Below are 19,616 nucleotides of genomic sequence, written 5' to 3'. Positions count from 1 at the left end.
ATTGTATGCAGGCCCAGAGGTAGATATATGGAGCAGTGGGGTTATTCTCTATGCTTTATTATGTGGAACCCTTCCATTTGATGATGACCATGTGCCAACTCTTTTTAAGAAGATATGTGATGGGATCTTCTATACCCCTCAATATTTAAATCCTTCTGTGATTAGCCTTTTGAAACATATGCTGCAGGTGGATCCCATGAAGAGGGCCACAATCAAAGATATCAGGTAATAAAGCAATTTGGAAGTTGTCAGATCTAATAGTATCCATGATAAAAGTTATGTGAAAAAAAAAGTTGCAGAACAGAATATACAGTATAATCCTGTTTTTATGTGAAAAAATAGAGTGTAGAGACACATTTATTTTATTTTGTTATTAAAAATACATAGTAAACTGATTACCTTAGGGAAGTAAGAATAGTAAGAGGGAGGGCTTTCACTTTTTACTTACACATCTTTGTTTTGAAATGTTTACAGTGAACATTATATTACTTTTTAAATTAATAAAAAAGCTAATGAAAGGCTGGTGCGGTGGCTCACACTTGTACTTCCAGCACTTTGGGAGGCTGAGGGAAGATCATGTGAGCTCAAGAGTTTGAGACCAGCGTGGGTAACATAGAGAGACTCCATATATATGTATATCTTTTATTTTTATTTATTTATTTATTTTTGAGACAAGGTCTTGCTCTGTCACCCAGGCTGGAGTGCAGTGTTGTGATCACAGCTCACTGTAGCCTGTAACTCCTGGGTCAGGTGATCCTCCCACTTTAGCCTCCCCAGTAGCTGAGAATATAGGCATCCACCATCACGCCTGGCTGCTTTTTGTTGTTGTGTTCTTTTGTTTTTTGTTTTTGTTTGGAGTGACAGGGTCTCGCTATTTTTGCCCAGGCTGGTCTTGAACTTCTGGCCTCAAGTGATCCTTGTGCCTTTCCCTCACAGTGTTGGGATTACAGGTGTGAGCCAATATGCCTGGCGTTAGGATTAATACTTTTCAGTAGTAAATTTGTGGGTTGCTATTTGATTTCTTATCTCATGAATTATTGTATTTTTTTTTTAATCCCAAGGAATGAGAAAATTTTAATTTAATTGACATATTTTTCCTGGTAGTATACATTGAATTACATGCAAAATTCCTATTTTGTAGGTAAAAGTCAGTATTACCAGTTTCATCTGGTTCAACCTAATAGTTTAAATTAGACAAAAATGATGATGACAAATTTTCTTCTCAAATTTGGGTGAGCCATTTCTGATGAAGACTTAAACAATTTTACTGAAAGCTTTGTTTCTCCTTTTTTTTTTTTTTTTTACCCCCTATGGAAATTTTGGTCTCTTTTGGTCTTCTAATGGCTAGACTGCACATTTATCTGAGAGGGAAGAAAGAAATCAGATATGGATCTAGGAATAGTAAACACGAAAGCATTAGTGTAATGAAGAAGAAGGAAAGATTATATGTGGAACTTGAAGCTTGATTACTTTCCACTTACACACATGTTTTAGACTAGCTAAAAAAGAGACCATCAATGGCAGGGCATGATTTTATCACCAAAGGGAAAGGACAAATCATTCTCTAAAATTTATATTTTAAGATATCTAGGTAAGAAATGTTTTTGCTTGTGTTTTACCTATTTTTTTCCAATTAAAATGTAATACATGACAATTAAAGACTTAGAAAAACACCAACAAAAATAGAGGAGAGAATAAAAATTATCTTTAATCCCATGACCCAGAAGATAACCATTGTTCTTTTTTTTTTTTTCTCCTCTGGATTTTATTTAGTTTTAGCAAAGTGTTTGACATAGTTCATGTCAAACATATTCTTAAATATATGAAGTTAGGGAATTAGAATAGGAAATCATTCAGGGTATGGCCTTTCCAGTCACATAGAACTGGGTTGTAATCCTGGTTCTGTCACTTACTGTCTTTGTGACCTTGAGCATGCTCGTAGATTTTTTTTTTAACCTCAGTTCCTTCATTTAAAACAAAGAGATATTATCTTCATGTAATTGTTTCGATGATGAGGGGAGATAAGGTATATGAAGTGTTTAGCATAAAACTTAGCATATAGTAAGTACTCAATAGTTGTCTACTATTTTTGTTGTTATATTATTTTCACTTAACATATCAAAAGAGTATTATAATGAAGCTACCTAATAGGTTCTCTTTCTAAGCTGGAAATAAGCTGTTCTTTGTCATTGTCATTGTCATTTGTCCCATAACTTTTTCCCCCCATTGCTACATCAGTGCATTCTCTCTCTTAAAACTGGAGGGAGATTGGAGCATTTTCCTCAACATACACAATGAAGTGCGAGCTAGAAGAGGAAAATTTCAGTGCAAAAAGTGACAGTAATACAGTATGAGTATAAATATAAATTAGGTCATATTCTAAATTCCCCAAACTTACTTTCAGTCTCAGCTGTATTCAAAATCATTCTCCTGATCCTGCCTTTTTCTCTCAGGGAACATGAATGGTTTAAACAGGACCTTCCAAAGTATCTCTTTCCTGAGGATCCATCATATAGTTCAACCATGATTGACGATGAAGCCTTAAAAGAAGTATGTGAAAAGTTTGAGTGCTCAGAAGAGGAAGTTCTCAGCTGTCTTTATAACAGAAATCACCAGGATCCTTTGGCAGTTGCATACCATCTCATAATAGATAACAGGAGAATAATGAATGAAGCCAAAGATTTCTATTTGGCGACAAGCCCACCTGATTCTTTTCTTGATGATCATCACCTGTCTCGGCCCCATCCTGAAAGAGTACCATTCTTGGTTGCTGAAACACCAAGGGCACGCCATACCCTTGATGAATTAAATCCGCAGAAATCCAAACACCAAGGTGTAAGGAAAGCAAAATGGCATTTAGGAATTAGAAGTCAAAGTCGTCCAAATGATATTATGGCAGAAGTATGTAGAGCAATTAAACAATTGGATTATGAATGGAAGGTAAGAAAGAGATAACATTTTGATTATTATCATATTTGGCAAACCCACAGTCTATAAAATGTTTTATAGAAGAATTACTTTTGACTTGGTTTTTGTTATACCATGTGCTAGGTTGTAAACCCATATTATTTGCGTGTACGAAGGAAGAATCCTGTGACAAGCACTTACTCCAAAATGAGTCTACAGTTATACCAGGTGGATAGTAGAACTTACCTACTGGATTTCCGTAGTATTGATGGTATGTACGTCACACAAAACAACATAGATTAGACATTGTTACTAACTTGATATTTTACTCTTTGATTCTTTTGAGGCTTCTTGACTTGTTCCTAGTAATTCAACTGCAAAGGAATAGAAAATGTGACTTCTTAGCCGGGCGCGGTGGCTCACGCCTGTAATCCCAGCACTTTGGGAGGCCGAGGCGGGCGGATCACAAGGTCAGGAGATCGAGACCACGGTGAAACCCCGTCTCTACTAAAAATACAAAAAATTAGCCGGGCGCGGTTGTGGGCGCCTGTAGTCCCAGCTACTCGGGAGGCTGAGGCAGGAGAATGGCGTGAACCCGGGAGGCGGAGCTTGCAGTGAGCCGAGATCGCGCCACTGCACTCCAGCCTGGGCGACAGAGCGAGACTCCGTCTCAAAAAAAAAAAAAAAGAAAATGTGACTTCTTGTGCCTTTGCAATATTAACATTTATGAATCTTATTATTGTAATCTTATAGCATATTGTCCTTTTAAGATTATCATCTTGTAAAATCCTTAAAGCCAGGTGAAGTCTGATCCTAAGGTGATAGTTTTCTGCTGCATTTGTTTTCTTGGTGTAGTTCATTTTGGTAAGATAAATGTTTTATTTAGAAATAAATGTTGACTCTTCTGTAAGCTTTTATTTATTATTAAATAAATTTTCAGTTAAGAATGAAGTTACAGCATTTCTTCATTGGCCAATTCAGTTGCATTAAGCTACAGTGTTGAGCATAGGTGTGGTGGCTCATGCCTATAAACAGCCCAGCACTTTGGGAGGCTGAAGTGGGAGGATTGCTTGAGCCCAGGAATTTGAGACCAGCCTTAGCAACATAGTGACACTGTGTCTTTACAAAATATTAAAAAAACAATATATATAGTATCACCTTTGCTTATGGAAGGTTGCATAGAATTATTAGATGAGGTTCACCTATGAAATTTTTTCTTCTTTATAAACTAAAAGATAGTACACACATAGTAGCAGAAAGACACAGGTTTGAGGCATGATATGTTGGCCAAACCAGTTTGTCTGGTTATCTTGAGGTCTATATAGTATGTATCTGCTAACATATACTAATGCAGTCTGAAATCTGAAACACAGAATGTGTTTTATTTTTCTTGTATTTGGATCAAATTTGCAACCTTAGTTTTACTAGTACTGGGGTATACCAGTTGAATGCCCATTTTTGTTTTTGCATTGTGTTCCCAACCTTAGTTGTTCTTTGATTTTTATTCATTGGAATTGTTGCTCTTTTATGAAATACTAAATGAAATATGAAGGGAAAGTGGAAAGTAAAAAGCACTAAGCCGAGCATTGGGAGAGTTGGGTTCTAGACTTACCTTTTTGTTCATTTGTTACCTTGGGCAAATCACTTCTCTGGTTTTCTTATCAATAAAGTGAGGGGTTGGATGAGATGGTTTCGAGTATACCTTCCAAATTTGAAGTGCATTGATTCTATGATTTTAGTATAGAGGGATTACATTTTATTGCTATAGAATAATATTTATTAATCCCTAAATTGTTGGTTTACTGGGCTCTTAACCTTGGATTGCAGCTGATGAGTAGCTATACTGTACCCAACTTTGATTAGCCATCTTGAGAATACATACTGAATGTAAAAAAGGTGAATAGTTTAATACAGGCTCATTGACTCTATTTTAGAAGGTATTTAGAATAAACGTGCTCTTGATAGCTGGCCAGCAGCCCCACTTAAAGAAGCAAATACAATACTGTTACAAAACTTTTTGGGAGAAGGTCATAGACTATAATAAATTGAAATTCTTTTTACCCAGATGAAATTACAGAAGCCAAATCAGGGACTGCTACTCCACAGAGATCGGGATCAGTTAGCAACTATCGATCTTGCCAAAGGAGTGATTCAGATGCTGAGGCTCAAGGAAAATCCTCAGAAGTTTCTCTTACCTCATCTGTGACCTCACTTGACTCTTCTCCTGTTGACCTAACTCCAAGACCTGGAAGTCACACAATAGAATTTTTTGAGATGTGTGCAAATCTAATTAAAATTCTTGCACAATAAACAGAAAACTTTGCTTATTTCTTTTGTAGCAATAAGCATGCATAATAAGTCATAGCCAAATGCTTCCATTTGTAATCAAGTTATACATAATTATAACTGAGGGCTGGCGTTTTGAAATGCAATTTGCACAGGGATTGGAACATGATTTATAGTTAAAAGCTAATATGCAGAAATGAATTAAGATCATTTTGTTGTTCATTGTGCAGTACGTATATAGCATAATATACACAGTGAATTATAGGTCTCTCAGGCTCACCTGATTTTTGGCTATTTTATATTTAGTGTACACAGGGCTTTGAAAATATTAATTTACATAAAGGCCTTCATATATTATTACATGTTATATATTTGCTTCATAAATTTATTCAATAAATATTTGCCTAGAATTCTCAAGACCTTTATAGGTGATTTTGTTTTCTGGGCTCCTTAACTTCTTAGCTAGTATCTTCCAGCAGTACTAACAGTCTAGATAACTTCTTCCATATCCCTCCCTCTTTGTTGTTTTGAGACAGAGTCTCACTCTGTCACCTAGGCTGGAGTCTCCGCCTCCCGGGTTCAAGTGATTCTCCTGCCTCAGCTTCCTGAGTAGCTGGAACTACAGGCGCGTGCCACCACACCCGGCTAATTTTTTGTATTTTTAGTAGAGACGGGGTTTCACTGTGTTGGCCAGGCTAGTCTCGAACTCCTGACCGCGTGATCCACCACCTTGGCCTCCCAAAGAGGTGGGACTACAGGTGTGAGCCACGGTGCCCGGCCTCCATATCCCCCTTTAAAAATTCTGTAGTGTATGGTAAGTCATATCAGATATCAGATCTAATTTAAATTTTATTTTAGCTTTACAAGTCCAAAAACACAGAATTTATATATTCAGATACTCTAGGACTAATTTTAATCTTAAAATATTCCCACTATATTCTGTACACAAAATGTTCTTTTTTTGTTACAAGAGCTGAGTTGCATATACTGTAAATAAATCATATTATTTTTGCCAATTTCACAAATTCCTATGGCTCATCATGTCAGTCATTATTGAGTATATGCAAACATTGCTAGTTATTTGATTATGTATCTTTTAAGTTGATTCAGTGCATAGAAAGACTATCTCTTACAAACTTTAAGTGCTTTGATATGACTTCCCCCCCAAATTTTATTATGAACATTTTTAAAAAGAGAAAAATCGAAAACCTGTTCAGTAAGCACATGTATATCTACCACTTAGATTCAGCAGTTGTTAATGTTTTGTCATTTGTTTTCTCTATACCTATGTATAGATACAGCTATTTATGCATATACATGCATATATGTGTGTGTGTGTATATGTATATGTGCTTTTTTTTTCCTGAACCATTTGGATGTTACAGACATATCACCGTGAAAATACTTCAAGTATCTCCTACAGATAATGACATTCTCCTAAAAATCCATAATATCATTGTAAAATTAATAATTCCCCAATATCATCTAATCAAGCCATATTTAAATTTCTGAAGTTACCTCCAAATTTCTTTATAGCTGATTATTTCAAACCAGGATCCAATTAAACTTTACATATGACACTTGGTGATAACTCTTTAGTTGGATATAACATTATTATTATTTTGATAAAATGTGGAACAAAGCAATTCTATTAATAAGTGGTCACATTTGTTTTGGGCTTGAAGTACTTTTTAAAGATACTGGATTTTCCTAAGATTTCTGATTTACATTGATATTTTCTTTTTCTCATTCTTAATAATTGCATCACACAATAGATGTAAATTAAGATTTAGTCACCTCAGATAAAATTGGTATCATGTGTATGATAATATTGTGTCATTTATATTTGCCTTATGTTAACTTTAAGAAATTGATTTTTTTGTATTAATCATTTTCCCATTGCAACAGAGCTATATTTTTTCTATTTTAAGAATCATATTTTAGGATTATTTTTGGCAAATACAGTGAGCACTTATGTAACCAGATGATAATGAACTCAAATGTCATGATAGCTTGCATAAATGGTGACTCTAGTAGATTTGACTTAAGCACTTCTAGAATCATGCACTGAATTCAAAAGAAAAATCTTGCTGCTTTTTATCCGGGGCTTGTTCTATTCAACTTCTAATTTGAAAGCTGTACAAAGTAATAGAAGTTCCATTTAAATATGAGTTCAAAACTGTATTTATAACTTGTTATGTAGCCCTCTCTGTAGGGGATTCTAATTTTACTTAGGGTCTCTAAATGCAGCATAATATGTTCCTGATGTTAACCGAAGACTGTATTTTTAAAGTTACAAATTTGTATATAGAATTAAGTAATGGCGCTATATAAGCTGTTGTGGGGAGGAGGGAAGAAAAGGAGGAACCAATTAAATAGGACCTTCTAAAAATTGTTAATTTTGTAAACTTTGCTTCTCTTATAAGTTATTGTGATTCAGTTTAGTTACTGCATTTTATTTTGAAAATATTTAAATATTGCACTTCTATAAATAGTATGATAAATGCACAGACAATTGCAGTAAATTCTTTTTTAAGCTAGGATATTTGAAATGACAACCTTTGGTTAAGTGTGTCAAGGTTGCACAGAATTTTCACAATTTTTTTGTTGTTTGCAAATTGTTACTAATATTGAAGAGGGAGGTAAGGGAGGCAATGCAAATGATTTTTAATCTTTTTTTATTATCTTTTCAGCAATTTATATTTTTTGTGACTTTATGCAACCATATTTTTACTTTGTCTTGACAACTGAAAGATGTATAAGGTTTTTTTTTTTTTTTTTTTTTTTGCCAGAAATGTACTGTATACATAGTTTTAAATATAACAGATTTTACTGATGTGTAAAAATTTTGCCATTAAAATAATTGATTTCTCACTGAGAGGAACTTTTCTACCAGGTTGGGGCATATGGGAGCTTAATATATCATATCTAATTTAAAATAATTTCAGTGAAATAAACTCCATTGCTTTTACTTAACTTTTTCTTGAGATGCTTTTGTAGTTTTTCAGAGTTTTAGATGATTTTATACAAAATCCTCTGCCCAGCACTGCTCTTTTTGATGTTGTAGTGACACCATTCACATTGAATTACTGCTTGGTAGCCTGTGGCTATATGTGGGAACTCCATGCATCTGTGTTCTGACTGGCACCTTTGGAATGAAAGAAAAGTGTGTGCTGTCCAAATCTTTTTTCCCTTAATTCCTTCCCTCCTCTTCCCACCCATAATAGAAATTTTATTTCCACTGTGAGTTCTGACAAGAATGAAATTCCACATACAACGTAACTGTAAATTGTTGGTAGGTAGAAGTTAATATTTGTGGTTCATGTATATTTTGACCAGAGTATATTTAAGTATACAATTTCAACTTCCTTGATTTAGAAATATGATATAATAAAGAAAAACTTCATTTATAATCTGTTACAATGTACTTATGTTTTTTAACTCTGGGAAAACTTAGTGGGAAAAAAAAAAGGCTAAGTATCTGTGCACCTTTCTTTTTAACAATGTACCAGCCAGGTGCGGTGGCTCACACTTGTAATCCTAGCCCTCTGGGAGGCCGAGGTGGGTGGATCACCTGAGGTCAGGAGTTCAAGACCAGCCTGGTCAACATGGTGAAACCCCGTCTCTACTAAAAACACAAAAATTAGCCAGTGTGGTGGCGGGCGCCTGTAGTCCTACCTACTTGGGAGGCTAAGGCACGAGAATCACTTGAACCTGGGAGGTGGAGGTTGCAGTGGGCTGAGATTGTGCCACTGCACTACCAGTCTGGGCGACAGAGCGAGAATCTGTCTCAAAAAAACCCCACCAAAACAACAACAACAACAAAATGTACCTAGAAATAGAAAATATAGTGCCTGACCACATTTAAGTTCTCAAACATTGTGATTTTTGTCTTGACTACATGAGTCTTGATTTCATCTAAAAACCAACCACTTGAACAAAACATTATGATAGATACAATAAAAGCCAAAGCAACTACCATTTATCAGTTGCTAACACTTGATTTGGTTATAGTCCTACTACTGTTAGAATTCAATTAGTATTAAATATTGTATCCACATGGCATTGTTGGGCAGGGGCTTGTGCTAGATTGTTGACACTCTGTTATCTTTAAAACAACAAAAGAAAACTGCTAAAGAGTGTTATGAATGTATGTAAGGTTTTTTTTAGGGAATGTATAAATTGCTATAGGTATTTACCTTGGCTGTACAAGAATTGTCCAAGAAATTCTTGTTTGAAAAATCAGAATTTTTGAAGTCTTATTGTAAATAAACTTCAATTTACTGTAAATGCCAATAAATTATGACTAAAGGATTTTGGCAAGTGATCATGTCTTAAAAAGACAGCATAAGACATATATTAAATACTTTAGGTGAATCAAGATCATAGACCAGTCAGAGTTAGTAGAGAAGTGGTGAGTGAAGTATAAAAACTTAGTGGGAGCTACCCTTAAACATAGTAGTGGAGATCAGGGTTAGGTTACTTGAGAAATTTAGCAAAGACCCCTAGGTAGGGGCACAGCTTCAAGCACCACTTACTCGCTCTGCAAACTCTGTTCCTTCTAATGGCTACTATGAACTAATGACACTATGAATGTGACCATAAGATAAATCCTCCTCTGGATGTCTTGTTAGAGAGGTACATGTTTTCTTATTTAAGACTTTCATAGACATACATACAGAAAAGTGTACAAATAAGTATTTGGCTTAATGAATTTTCAGTGTTTCAGGTATACAGGAAACATGACCATGTAAACCTCTAGGCAGATTAAGAAACATTGCCACCACCTTAGTGTTTTTCATAATTAATATCAGAAGTAAACGGTCACTTCTGCCTTCTGTAAGTAACACAGACTAACCGTGGTACAACGTAGGAAGGCAGTGCATAAGGATGTGAATGCCAGGAGTGAATGCCATCTTGGAGCCTGGCTACTGCAGTCATGCATTGATCGTTTTCAAATATTACTGGTTCACTTATGCAGCCTGCACAAATATTGACGTATTTAAGCAAACAATGTAAATAAAAGTCACAACTAATAATGACTGATATCACAAAATTCTGGAGATACTGGGAAGCTGCCAAGATCATTATGGTGAATACCATTTTTCCAAAATCATATTTTTTTTGCCTAAAGTCTTGAATTTTGTCATTGGCAACAAACTCAATTTTTTTTTTCTCTTTCCTCCCTCCCTCCTTCTCTCCCTTTTTTCCTTTCCTCTTCCCCTTTCCCTTTCCTTGTTTTTCTTGAAGTTACGGATTCCCTTCGTTCATTTTTCAAGAAAGGTTTGTCAAATACCCAAGTACTCATCTTAGTAAAATTTGTGTTCCAGGAAAAAAAGTAGTTAATAATGCCATCTCACAATAGCTCTTCTTTGATACATCATACTTCAATATGCAGCAGAAGTACTTTATGAGGACTTCCAAGTTTTTACAAAGAATATTAAGTGTCAGGGTGGTTATAATAAAGTTAACTTATTATAAAGTAATAAAGTAACTTTATTATGCTGGAGACAGCATTCATTTTTTTTTTTTTTTTTTTTTTTTGAGACCGGGCCTCGCTCTGTCGTCCAGGCGGGAGTGCAGTGGCGTGACCTCGGCTCACTGCAGCCTCGACCTCCAAGGCTCAAGGGATCCTCCCAAGCCAGCCTCTGAGTAGTTGGGATTCAGGTGCGCGCCGCCAGGCCTGGCTAATTTTTGTATTTTTGGTAGAGACAGGGTTTCGCCATGGTGGCCAGGCTAGTCTCGAACTCCTGACCTCCCAAAGTGCTAAGATTACAGGCGTGAACCACCGCGCCCGGCCCATTTTTCTTACTGTGAGCGTGTGGTGGTGAAGAAGAGCTCCTGGTACGGTTTGGTGTCATTACTGTAATTCCTGCGGAGGCGCCAGCACCGTGACCTGCCATTGCTTTTCCACCATCAGTGCAAACGTCAGCATTGTGCAAAGGGCAAATCACGTCTTCATATTAGTATGAAAATAATTTTGGCTTTGAAAGGGTGTCGGTGACCCTCAGGACAATGTTGGTCGACATCAATGGTTCTCAACGGGGCAGGGTGGGAGGGGTGGTTTTTCTTCCAGGGGAAATTTCACTGGGGAAACCATTGGCTGTCACAACTGACCAGTGGTGGCATCCCGTGGACAGAGACCAGAGATGCTGCTAAGTACCCTACAATGCACAGGACACCCCGTCCCCCAACAAAGCATTATCCAGTTTGAAATGTTAATGGCGCTGAGGCTGAGAAAGCATGACTTCCAAAAACGAGTGTATTGGGCAGGAGAGTTGGATAAATTAACAATCTCGATTACCTTTGTTACATGTGCTCGTTTATTTTCAAGACATGACGCACAGCTACGTTCAGGCCGTAATACTGCCTTCCGGGTCCAACTCATTGTAACTTTCACGTGAAGGCTGCAGTTCAGCCTGGAGCCTCCCTGACTAGCTTCCCCGCCCCGCCGCCTCGAGCCCTTTATAACCGAGTTTTGCCTCGCTGTTCTCTGCGTGTGGCCGACCTCATCAGCTAGGCTATTAGGCAGGAGCATATCCTAATCCTTTGAATCCCGTAAAATCGTTTTCCCCTCACCATATTCCCCACTGACTGGACGCGACGCTGCGCGGTACCGCTGGGACTGCTCCTCCTGGTGCGCTCCTCAGCCCGCGCAGCCTCATTTTCCCGCGCTCCTGCGCTGCGGTCACTCGGTGCTGCTGTTAGAGGGCGCGCCCAGCCGCGTGGCCCTGATTACTACAAATCCCAGAAGGTCATGCGGTGGGGGCGGCCGCGGTGACTTCTGGGATTTGTGGTCTCGGAGAAGGGATTGGCGGAGGAGAAAGACAGAGTCGTCTTTCCTTTGCCTGCTTCTGTGGACTGTTCGAACGCCCCGGGGTGGGCCAAACCCGTTTCTTAGGAAACCAGGGATCCAGGGCAGGCAGGTAGGAATTTGGGCGTGATAATTTCTGCTTCCAGTGGGCAAGAATGTAAACACGGGGCCTTGGGAGGTGTTATCAGGTAACTGGGGTTGCCCGGTCGGCGGTGGAAGCTGAAGAAGAGGAGGAAAACGAGGCGAGTGGGTGCTGTGATTAGGGCAGAAAGGACCTTCGGAGTAGGAGTAGAAACCCGACGGGATCCGGTAGAGCCTGTTCGCTAGGGTTGGTCTCCAGGGACAAGCGAGTCTAGGGGGTCGGGCCCGCAGTGGCACCTTCGCCAGGCTGCGCGGCCGCAACCTTCCCTGCGCGGTGGGAGGGGCGGGTCGAGCCGGCCGCTCCCCGCTGGAGAGGTGTCTGCGGCCCGGGGCGGTCCGTGCACGCGCAGGTGACGTCCGGGGCAGCCTTTCTGAGCATTTTTATTATTGTTGACCAATGAAGGGAAAGTCGCTAATACTGGTTTTTCTCTTGCGGTGGCGTTTTTTGGTAAATCGTTTCTTGGATTCCTCACCTCTGAATACCTCCTTCTACCCAGAAGGATGCTGTGGTGATTTCCTGATCTTGTTCATGTAGTGGTTTTTCCCTTTGGGTGCTGCATCCTCAGACAGTCAAGACAAGCCCTCTCTGGCAGCTGGGTAAATGTCAAGCCGTCAACAGTTATTGAGCGCCTACTATAGGGATCATTGTAACAGTACAGGAATTTAGAATACAGCGTCGTTGTTTAGAGTTGTTATGCCATTCCTGAAATATAATGCTGTATAAAAGGTTGAATTTGTCTGGTTTCATGAGTTTAACATGAACATGAAACCGGTGTGATTGTGATTTACCCACATGGTTTCTTATTCTGGTAAAAAAATGTTAAGTCTAGGATGTTGGCACCTCGTGCTTCTGACTAGACTTAGGAAACCCTCCTTCATAAGAAGTTTTCATTTCATGTTCAGATAGTCACAGAGGAACAATAAACTCGTACGGCTTAAGATATCTGAAACAACTGGGAGTGTTAAATTTTCCAATGCAGAAAGTGCTTTGCATGTTCTAGGATTCACACACCTTTTTAAGCCTGGCTAAGTTTTCTTCAAAGCTTAAGTCCTCCAGAAAGCCTCAAGTGTCCCTTCTCTGATGTCATGGCATCCTTTGTTTACTCTCTTGTAGCACTTACCGTGTGTTGAAATTGACTGTACTCTGTGGTTTCCAGACACTTTTGAAGAAAATATAAAACTTCGCTAATGGCCTTGATAACAGATTCATGCTTTTACACCGTAGTGGGCCCTTGATACTACTGTTTGGTATCTCTATTTATCCTTTGTTGCTTTTCCTTATCTCCGCAGTGACTATTTTAGATCTTTTCCGTTTTTCTCAAGAACTCAGATATGTTATTTTCCTTTTACTTTGAGCAGATGACTAGCCGCTGTTTGCTGGAGAAATGTGAAGTTTAGGGCATGAAATTCCTCATTTTCCTTTCCCTCCATCCCTGAACTTGCCTGTATGTTTCACTCAATATTAACTCTTCTTTTTATCTGAGAGGAATGTATTTTTGTCTCCCTCTTTCAGGTTAAACTTGTCGATTGCTAGTGGCATCAGGCCTCCCACACCCTCATTACCTCATTCTGTCCTGGCCTCTGCAGCCTCTGATCTCTAGAAGGTCTCAAGGGATCTGTGGAGGAGAATGACTCAAACACCTGAGGCAACAGTGTGCATGGTTTGTTCACATATGGTTGAGAACCACCACCTTGGGCCTTAACCTGTGCTTGTCCCCAGCATTTGTAACAGTGGTTTGGGTTGGAAGATGGGGAGGGTAATTGGAGTCTGAATGACCTATGAATTTAAAAAAATCTGTAGGTGTGTATCTCACTTTTTCCTTTCCTTCCGACCCTATCACAGCCCCTCATATAATCTACAGATCTGATCAATGATTTTTTTTTCTTTGATCAATGATTTTTATTGTAATTTGCCTCCAGTAAACACACTAGGTTTCCTTTAGTATTAGTAGGGTTCCCGCAGTGCCTGGTGCCTCACATTATGAATAAAGAAAGTTTCATTTGGAAACTTGAAACCGGAAAACGTGGTCATCATTCTTGTTACCATTAGGGATAATCACAAGACTTTTTTTTTAATCTTGTCTTACACTGATATCTTGTGAGTCTTTCCTAATGATCTGTATTTTCTCAGGTTGTCCTCACTGTGTGCCTTTTAACTTCTGTTCCACAATATCCACACTTCCCGTTTTCAGCCATCTTCCCCTGTGATACTTATAATCATCTTCAAACATGGGAAACTCATTCTCCTATATTATGATCAGTCTGGGGAGAGAGTTTGCATTGTCCTTATTCCCCAGCATAATTTATAATCCATTAGTCCTCCAGGTTTAAAAAAAAAAATCTCAGTTCCTGTGGAAAGCTTGTTCACCTATATCAGCCTGTATATTTCTTTATTTCTTTTTTTTTTTTTTGAAATGGAGTTTTGCTCCTGTCGCCCAGGCTGGCGTGCAATGGCACAATCTTGGCTCACTGCAACTTCTACCTCCCAAGTTCAAGTGATTCTCCTGCCTCAGCCTCCCAAGTAGCTGGGATTACAGGCATGCACCACCATGCCCAGCTACTTTTTGTATTTTAGTAGAGACAGGGTTTTACCATGTTAGCCAGGCTTGTCTTGAACTCCTGACCTCAGGTGGTCCACCCGCCTCTGCCTCCCAAAGTGCTGGAATTACAGGCGTGAGCCACCGTGCCCAGCCCAGCCTGTATATTTCTTGATTGCTGTGATTTATTGGCTCTCTCTCATATTCATTAAGAACTCAGACATATGACTCACAATTTTCCTACCCCTCCAAATTCTGCCATTATCGTAGGTCTTTTCATGTGAATGACCTCACAGCCACTCTCACTTTTTTTCTCACCTTCCTTCTAGTGATTACAGGGATCATTTTATTGTGCTTCACTTTATCGCACTTCATAGAGACTGCGTTTTTGCACATTGCAACTGTACAGTAACCCTGTGTCGAGCAAGTCTTTTCGTGCTATTTGTCCAATAGCAAGTGTGCACTTAGTGTCTCTGTGCTACGTTTTGGTAATTCTTGAAATATTTCAGACTTTTTAATTATTACTATATCTGTTATGGTGATCTGTAATCGATGATCTTTGGTGTTAACAGTCGTAATCATTTTGGGCTGCCATGAACCATGCCCATATGAGATGGTGAACTTAATAAATGTGTGTTTTAAATGCTGTACCACCAACTGGCTATTCCCATCTCTCTTCTTCTCCTTGCGTCTCCCTGTTTCCTGAGACACAACAATATTGAAATTAGGCCAGTTAATCCTACAATGCCCTCTAAGTGTTCAAGTGAAAGGAAGAGTTACACATCTCTCATTTTAAATAAAAAGCTAGAAATGATTTTAGGAAGACATGTTGAAAGCCAATGCAGGATGAAAGCTAGGCCTGTTGCACCAAACAGCCAAGTGGTGAATGCAAAGGACAAGTTATTCAATGAAATTGAAAATGCTACTTCAGTAAACACACAAATGATAAGAAAGCAAAAACAGCTTTATTGCTAATATGGAGGAGCTCTGAGTGGTCTAGATAGATTAGACCAGCCACAGTATTCCCTTAAGCAGGAGCCTAATTTAGAGGAAGTTTCTAACTCCTTTCAATTCTGTGAATGCTGAGGGAAGTGAAGAAGCTGCCAGAGTAAAGTTTGAAACTACTAGAGGTTCGTTTATGAGGTTTAAGAAGCCATTTTCATAACATGAAAGTGCAGAGTAAAGCAGCACATGCTGATGTTATCCAGAAAAGATCTAGCTAAGATAATTGATGAAGTTGGCTACATTAAATGAGATTTTCTTTTTTTTCTTTTTTCTTTTGAGACAGAGTCTTGCTCTGTTGCCCAGGCTGGAGTGCAATGGCCATGATCTTGACTCACTGCAACCTCCACCTCCTGGGTTCAGGCAATTCTCCTGCCTTAGCCTCCCCGGTAGCTGGGGCTACAGGCATGCGCCACTCACGCCAAGCTAATTTTTGTATTTTTAGTAGAGACAGGGCTACACCATGTTGGCCAGGATGATCTTGATCTCTTGACCTTGTGAGCCTCCCACCTTGGCCCCCAAAGTGCTGAGATTACAGGTGTGAGCCACTGCGCCCGGCCACAAGATTTTCAGTGTAGATGACACAGCTTTCTATTGGAAGAAGATACTCTCCAGGCCTTTCATAGCTGCAGAGAAGTCAATGTTTGGCTTTAAAGCATCAGAAGACAGGCTGACTCCTTAAATTGAAGTCAATGTCTATTTACCATTCTCAAAATCCTATTGTCCTTGAGAATTATGCTAAATGTACTTTGCCTATGTTCTATAGATGGAACAACAAAGCCTGGGTGATGGCACATCTGTTTACAGCATGGTTTACTGAATATTTTAAGCCCACTGTTGAGACCTGCTCGTGAAGAAAAGATTCCTTTCAAAATATTACTCATTGACAGTGCACCCTGTCATCTAAGAGTTCTAATGGAGATGTACAAGATTAATGTTGTTTTCATGCCTGTTAACACAGCATCTTTTCTGCAGTCCATGGATCAAGGAGTAATTTTCACTTTCAAGTGTTACTATTTAAGAAATACATTTTGTAAGGCTGTAGCTGCCATAGATAGTGATTCTTCTGCTTCATTTGGGCAAAGTCAATTGATAACTTTCTGGAAAGGATTCTAATTCTAGATAACCATTAATAATATTTGTGATTCATGGGAGGTGGTCAAAATATCAACATCAACAGGAATTTGGAAGAAGTTGATTACAACCTTCATGGATAACTTTTGGGGGTTCAAGACTTCAGTGCAGGAAATAACTGCAGATGTGGTGGAAATAGTAAGAGAACTCAAATTAGAAGTGGAGCCTGAAGATCTGACTGAATTCCTGCAATCTCATGATAAAATTTGAAAGGATGAGGAGTTGCTTCTTGGGGATGAGCAAAAAAAGTGGTTTCTTGAGATGGAATCTACTGGTGAAGATGCTGTTAACATTGTTGAAATGACAACAAAGGATTTAGAGAACATTATATAAACTTAGTTGATAAAGCAGTGGCAGGGTTTGACAGTATCAAGTCCAATTTTGAAAGAAGTTCTACTGTGGGTAAAATGCTACCAAATAGGATTGCATGCTACAGAAAAATTTTTTATGAAAGGGAGAGTCAGTCGATGCAGCAAACTTCATTGTTGTCTTTTTTTTTTTTTGAGACAAAGCCTTACCCTGTTGCCCAGTGTGCCAGGGTGGAGTCCAGTGGCATGATCATGGCTCACTGCAGCCTTAACCTCCTGGGCTCAGGTGATCCTCCTGCCTCAATCTCCTGAGTAGGTGGGACTACAGATGTGTACCACCACGCCTGACTAGTTTTTACACATTTTTTGTAGAGATGAGGTTTTGCTGGTCTCAAGCTCCTGGGCTCAAGACCTCTACCTGCCTTAGCCTCCCAAAGTGCTAGGATTACAGGCATGAGCCAACATGCCTGACCACTGTTGTCTTATTTTAAGAAATTGTCACAGCCACCCCAGCCTTCAGTAGCCACCACCCTGATCAGTCAGCAGCCATCAACATTGAGGAAAAACTCTCCACCAGTAAAAAGATTAGGACTTGCTGAAGGTTCAGATGATCATTGGCATTTCTCAGCAATAAAATGTTTTTAAATGAAGACATGTACTTTTTTTTTTTTTTTTTTTTTTGAGATGGAGTTTCACTCTGTCGCTCAGGCTGGAATGCAGTGGTGCGATCTCGGCTCACTGCAACCTCTGCCTCCTGAGTTCAAGCGATTCACCTGCCTCAGCCTCCTGAGTATCTGGGATTACAGGCACATGCCACCACGCCCGGATAATTTTTGTATTTTTAGTAGAGACGGGATTTCACCATGTTGGTCAGGCTGGTCTCGAACTCCTGACCTTGTGATCTGCCCGCCTCAGCCTCCCAAAGTGCAGGGATTGCAGGCATGAGCCACTGTGCCTAGCAAGGCATGTACATTTTTAAAGATGATGCTGTAACACTTAATAGACTATAGTGTAGTGTAAATGTAACTTTTATATGCATAGGGAGACCAAAGCATTTCTGTGACCCACTTTTTGGTATTATTCACTTTATTGCAGTGGTCTGGAACTGACCGTGCAACAACTCTGAGATAGGCCTGTGCTTATATATCACTTCAGCCATGTGCATCAGTGATGAGGACCTTGAAACCTGCTCGAACTTAACACACTATTTCAATTCTGTCCCTCCCATACTCCCACAATGCCCATTCTTTGGTAGTTTCATAAAGCCCTCTGATTCGTTACTTTTCTTTATGTTTTTGGTTCATTGCTTTTTTTCTCTATTTCTCTAGTTGATCATTTGATCCAAATCTCCTTGTGGTTATAGACTCTTTTAAGAATGGAATGAAACCTTAAACACTATTCTCCAAAATGTACACAGATACAAAGAATTTTATACAATTAATATACAGTTCCCGGTGTTTCTCAGTATCTTGAAGACCATCTATACAACTAGTAAATTTTTGGATCCCTCAGTTAATCTCTTCTCTAAATAAATATTTGTTGAATTATTTCAGGATTTCCGTTAACTTTGTTTTATCGTTTATCCTGTCTTTATTTCTTACATTTGTATATCATTGCAGATTTACCAAGAAGTTCAGCATCTGTTATTTATTTATTTTTTTGAGATGCAGTTTTGTTCTGTTGCCCAGGCTCACTGCAACCTCTGCCTCCCGGGTTCAAGCAATTCTCCTGCCTCAGCCTCCCAAGTAGCTGGGATTATAAGCATGTACCACCACGCCTGGCTAATTTTTGTATTTTCAGTAGAGACGGGGTTTCATCATGTTGGCCAGGCTGGTCTCAAACTCCTGACCTCAAATGATCATTGACCTTGGCCTCCCAAAGTGCTGGGATTACAGACGTGAGCCACCATGCCCAGTCAGCATCTGTTATTTTAAAATTTACCCAATAATTTTGTGAGTTAAGTCATTTACCAAGTTTGAATCTTTTAAAACCTTTTTATTTTGGAAAGTTTTAACACATATGAAAGGAAAAAGTACAATGACCACTATGTACTCATCACTCAATTTCATTAGTTATCAGTTAAAGGCAATCTAACTTCATCTATATTTTCTCTTCCATTGTACTCCCAACCTCCACTGATTACTTTGAAACAATTCCTAGATGTCTTATAATTTCATATGAAATATTTCAGTTTGTATTTCTAAAAGCTAAGGGTTCTTTTTATAAGCGTAATTACAATACTATTATCACACCAAAGAAATAATAGCCGTAATTTACCAGGTGCGGTGGCTCACACCTATAATCCCAGCAATTTGGGAGGCTGAGGTGGGTGGATCACCTGAGGTCAGGAGTTCAAGACCAGCCTCACCAACATAGCGAAACCCCATCTCTACTAAAAATACAAAATTAGCCGGGCGTGGTGGCACATGCCTGTAATCTCAGCTGCTCTGGAGGCTAAGGCAGGAGAATCGCTTGAACCTGGAAGGC

General features: G+C 39.0%; 2 protein-coding genes across 6 annotated transcripts in view; both read left to right on the top strand.

Annotated features, from left to right (window-relative positions):
* PRKAA1 (protein kinase AMP-activated catalytic subunit alpha 1) overlaps nucleotides 1–8,606 on the top strand; it is a 41,207-nt gene extending 32,601 nt beyond the window's left edge. For 3 of the 4 annotated variants that reach the window (XM_009208333.4, XM_021939333.1, XM_021939332.1), the window contains 4 exons: nucleotides 1–225; nucleotides 2,454–2,940; nucleotides 3,052–3,178; nucleotides 4,973–5,217. In XM_009208333.4, coding sequence (XP_009206597.1) covers nucleotides 1–225; nucleotides 2,454–2,940; nucleotides 3,052–3,178; nucleotides 4,973–5,217 — 1,084 coding nt within the window. Of the gene's footprint in view, nucleotides 226–2,453; nucleotides 2,941–3,051; nucleotides 3,179–4,972 lie in introns of all 4 variants that reach the window. The other variant, XM_003899609.4, reaches the window with a different exon arrangement.
* Nucleotides 8,607–11,972: 3,366 nt separating this feature from the next.
* TTC33 (tetratricopeptide repeat domain 33) overlaps nucleotides 11,973–19,616 on the top strand; it is a 40,767-nt gene continuing 33,123 nt past the window's right edge. Inside the window, exons 1-2 of one of the 2 annotated variants that reach the window (XM_009208332.4) lie at nucleotides 11,976–12,119; nucleotides 13,662–13,809. The gene's annotated coding sequence lies outside the window, so the exon portion shown is untranslated. Of the gene's footprint in view, nucleotides 12,120–13,661; nucleotides 13,810–19,616 lie in introns of both variants that reach the window. The other variant, XM_009208331.2, reaches the window with a different exon arrangement.

Source organism: Papio anubis, chromosome 5 (assembly GCF_008728515.1).
Source record: "Papio anubis isolate 15944 chromosome 5, Panubis1.0, whole genome shotgun sequence".
Lineage (NCBI taxonomy): Eukaryota > Metazoa > Chordata > Mammalia > Primates > Cercopithecidae > Papio > Papio anubis.
Note: the sequence above shows the minus strand (reverse complement) of the source record. Positions and strands in the feature narration are given on the sequence as shown.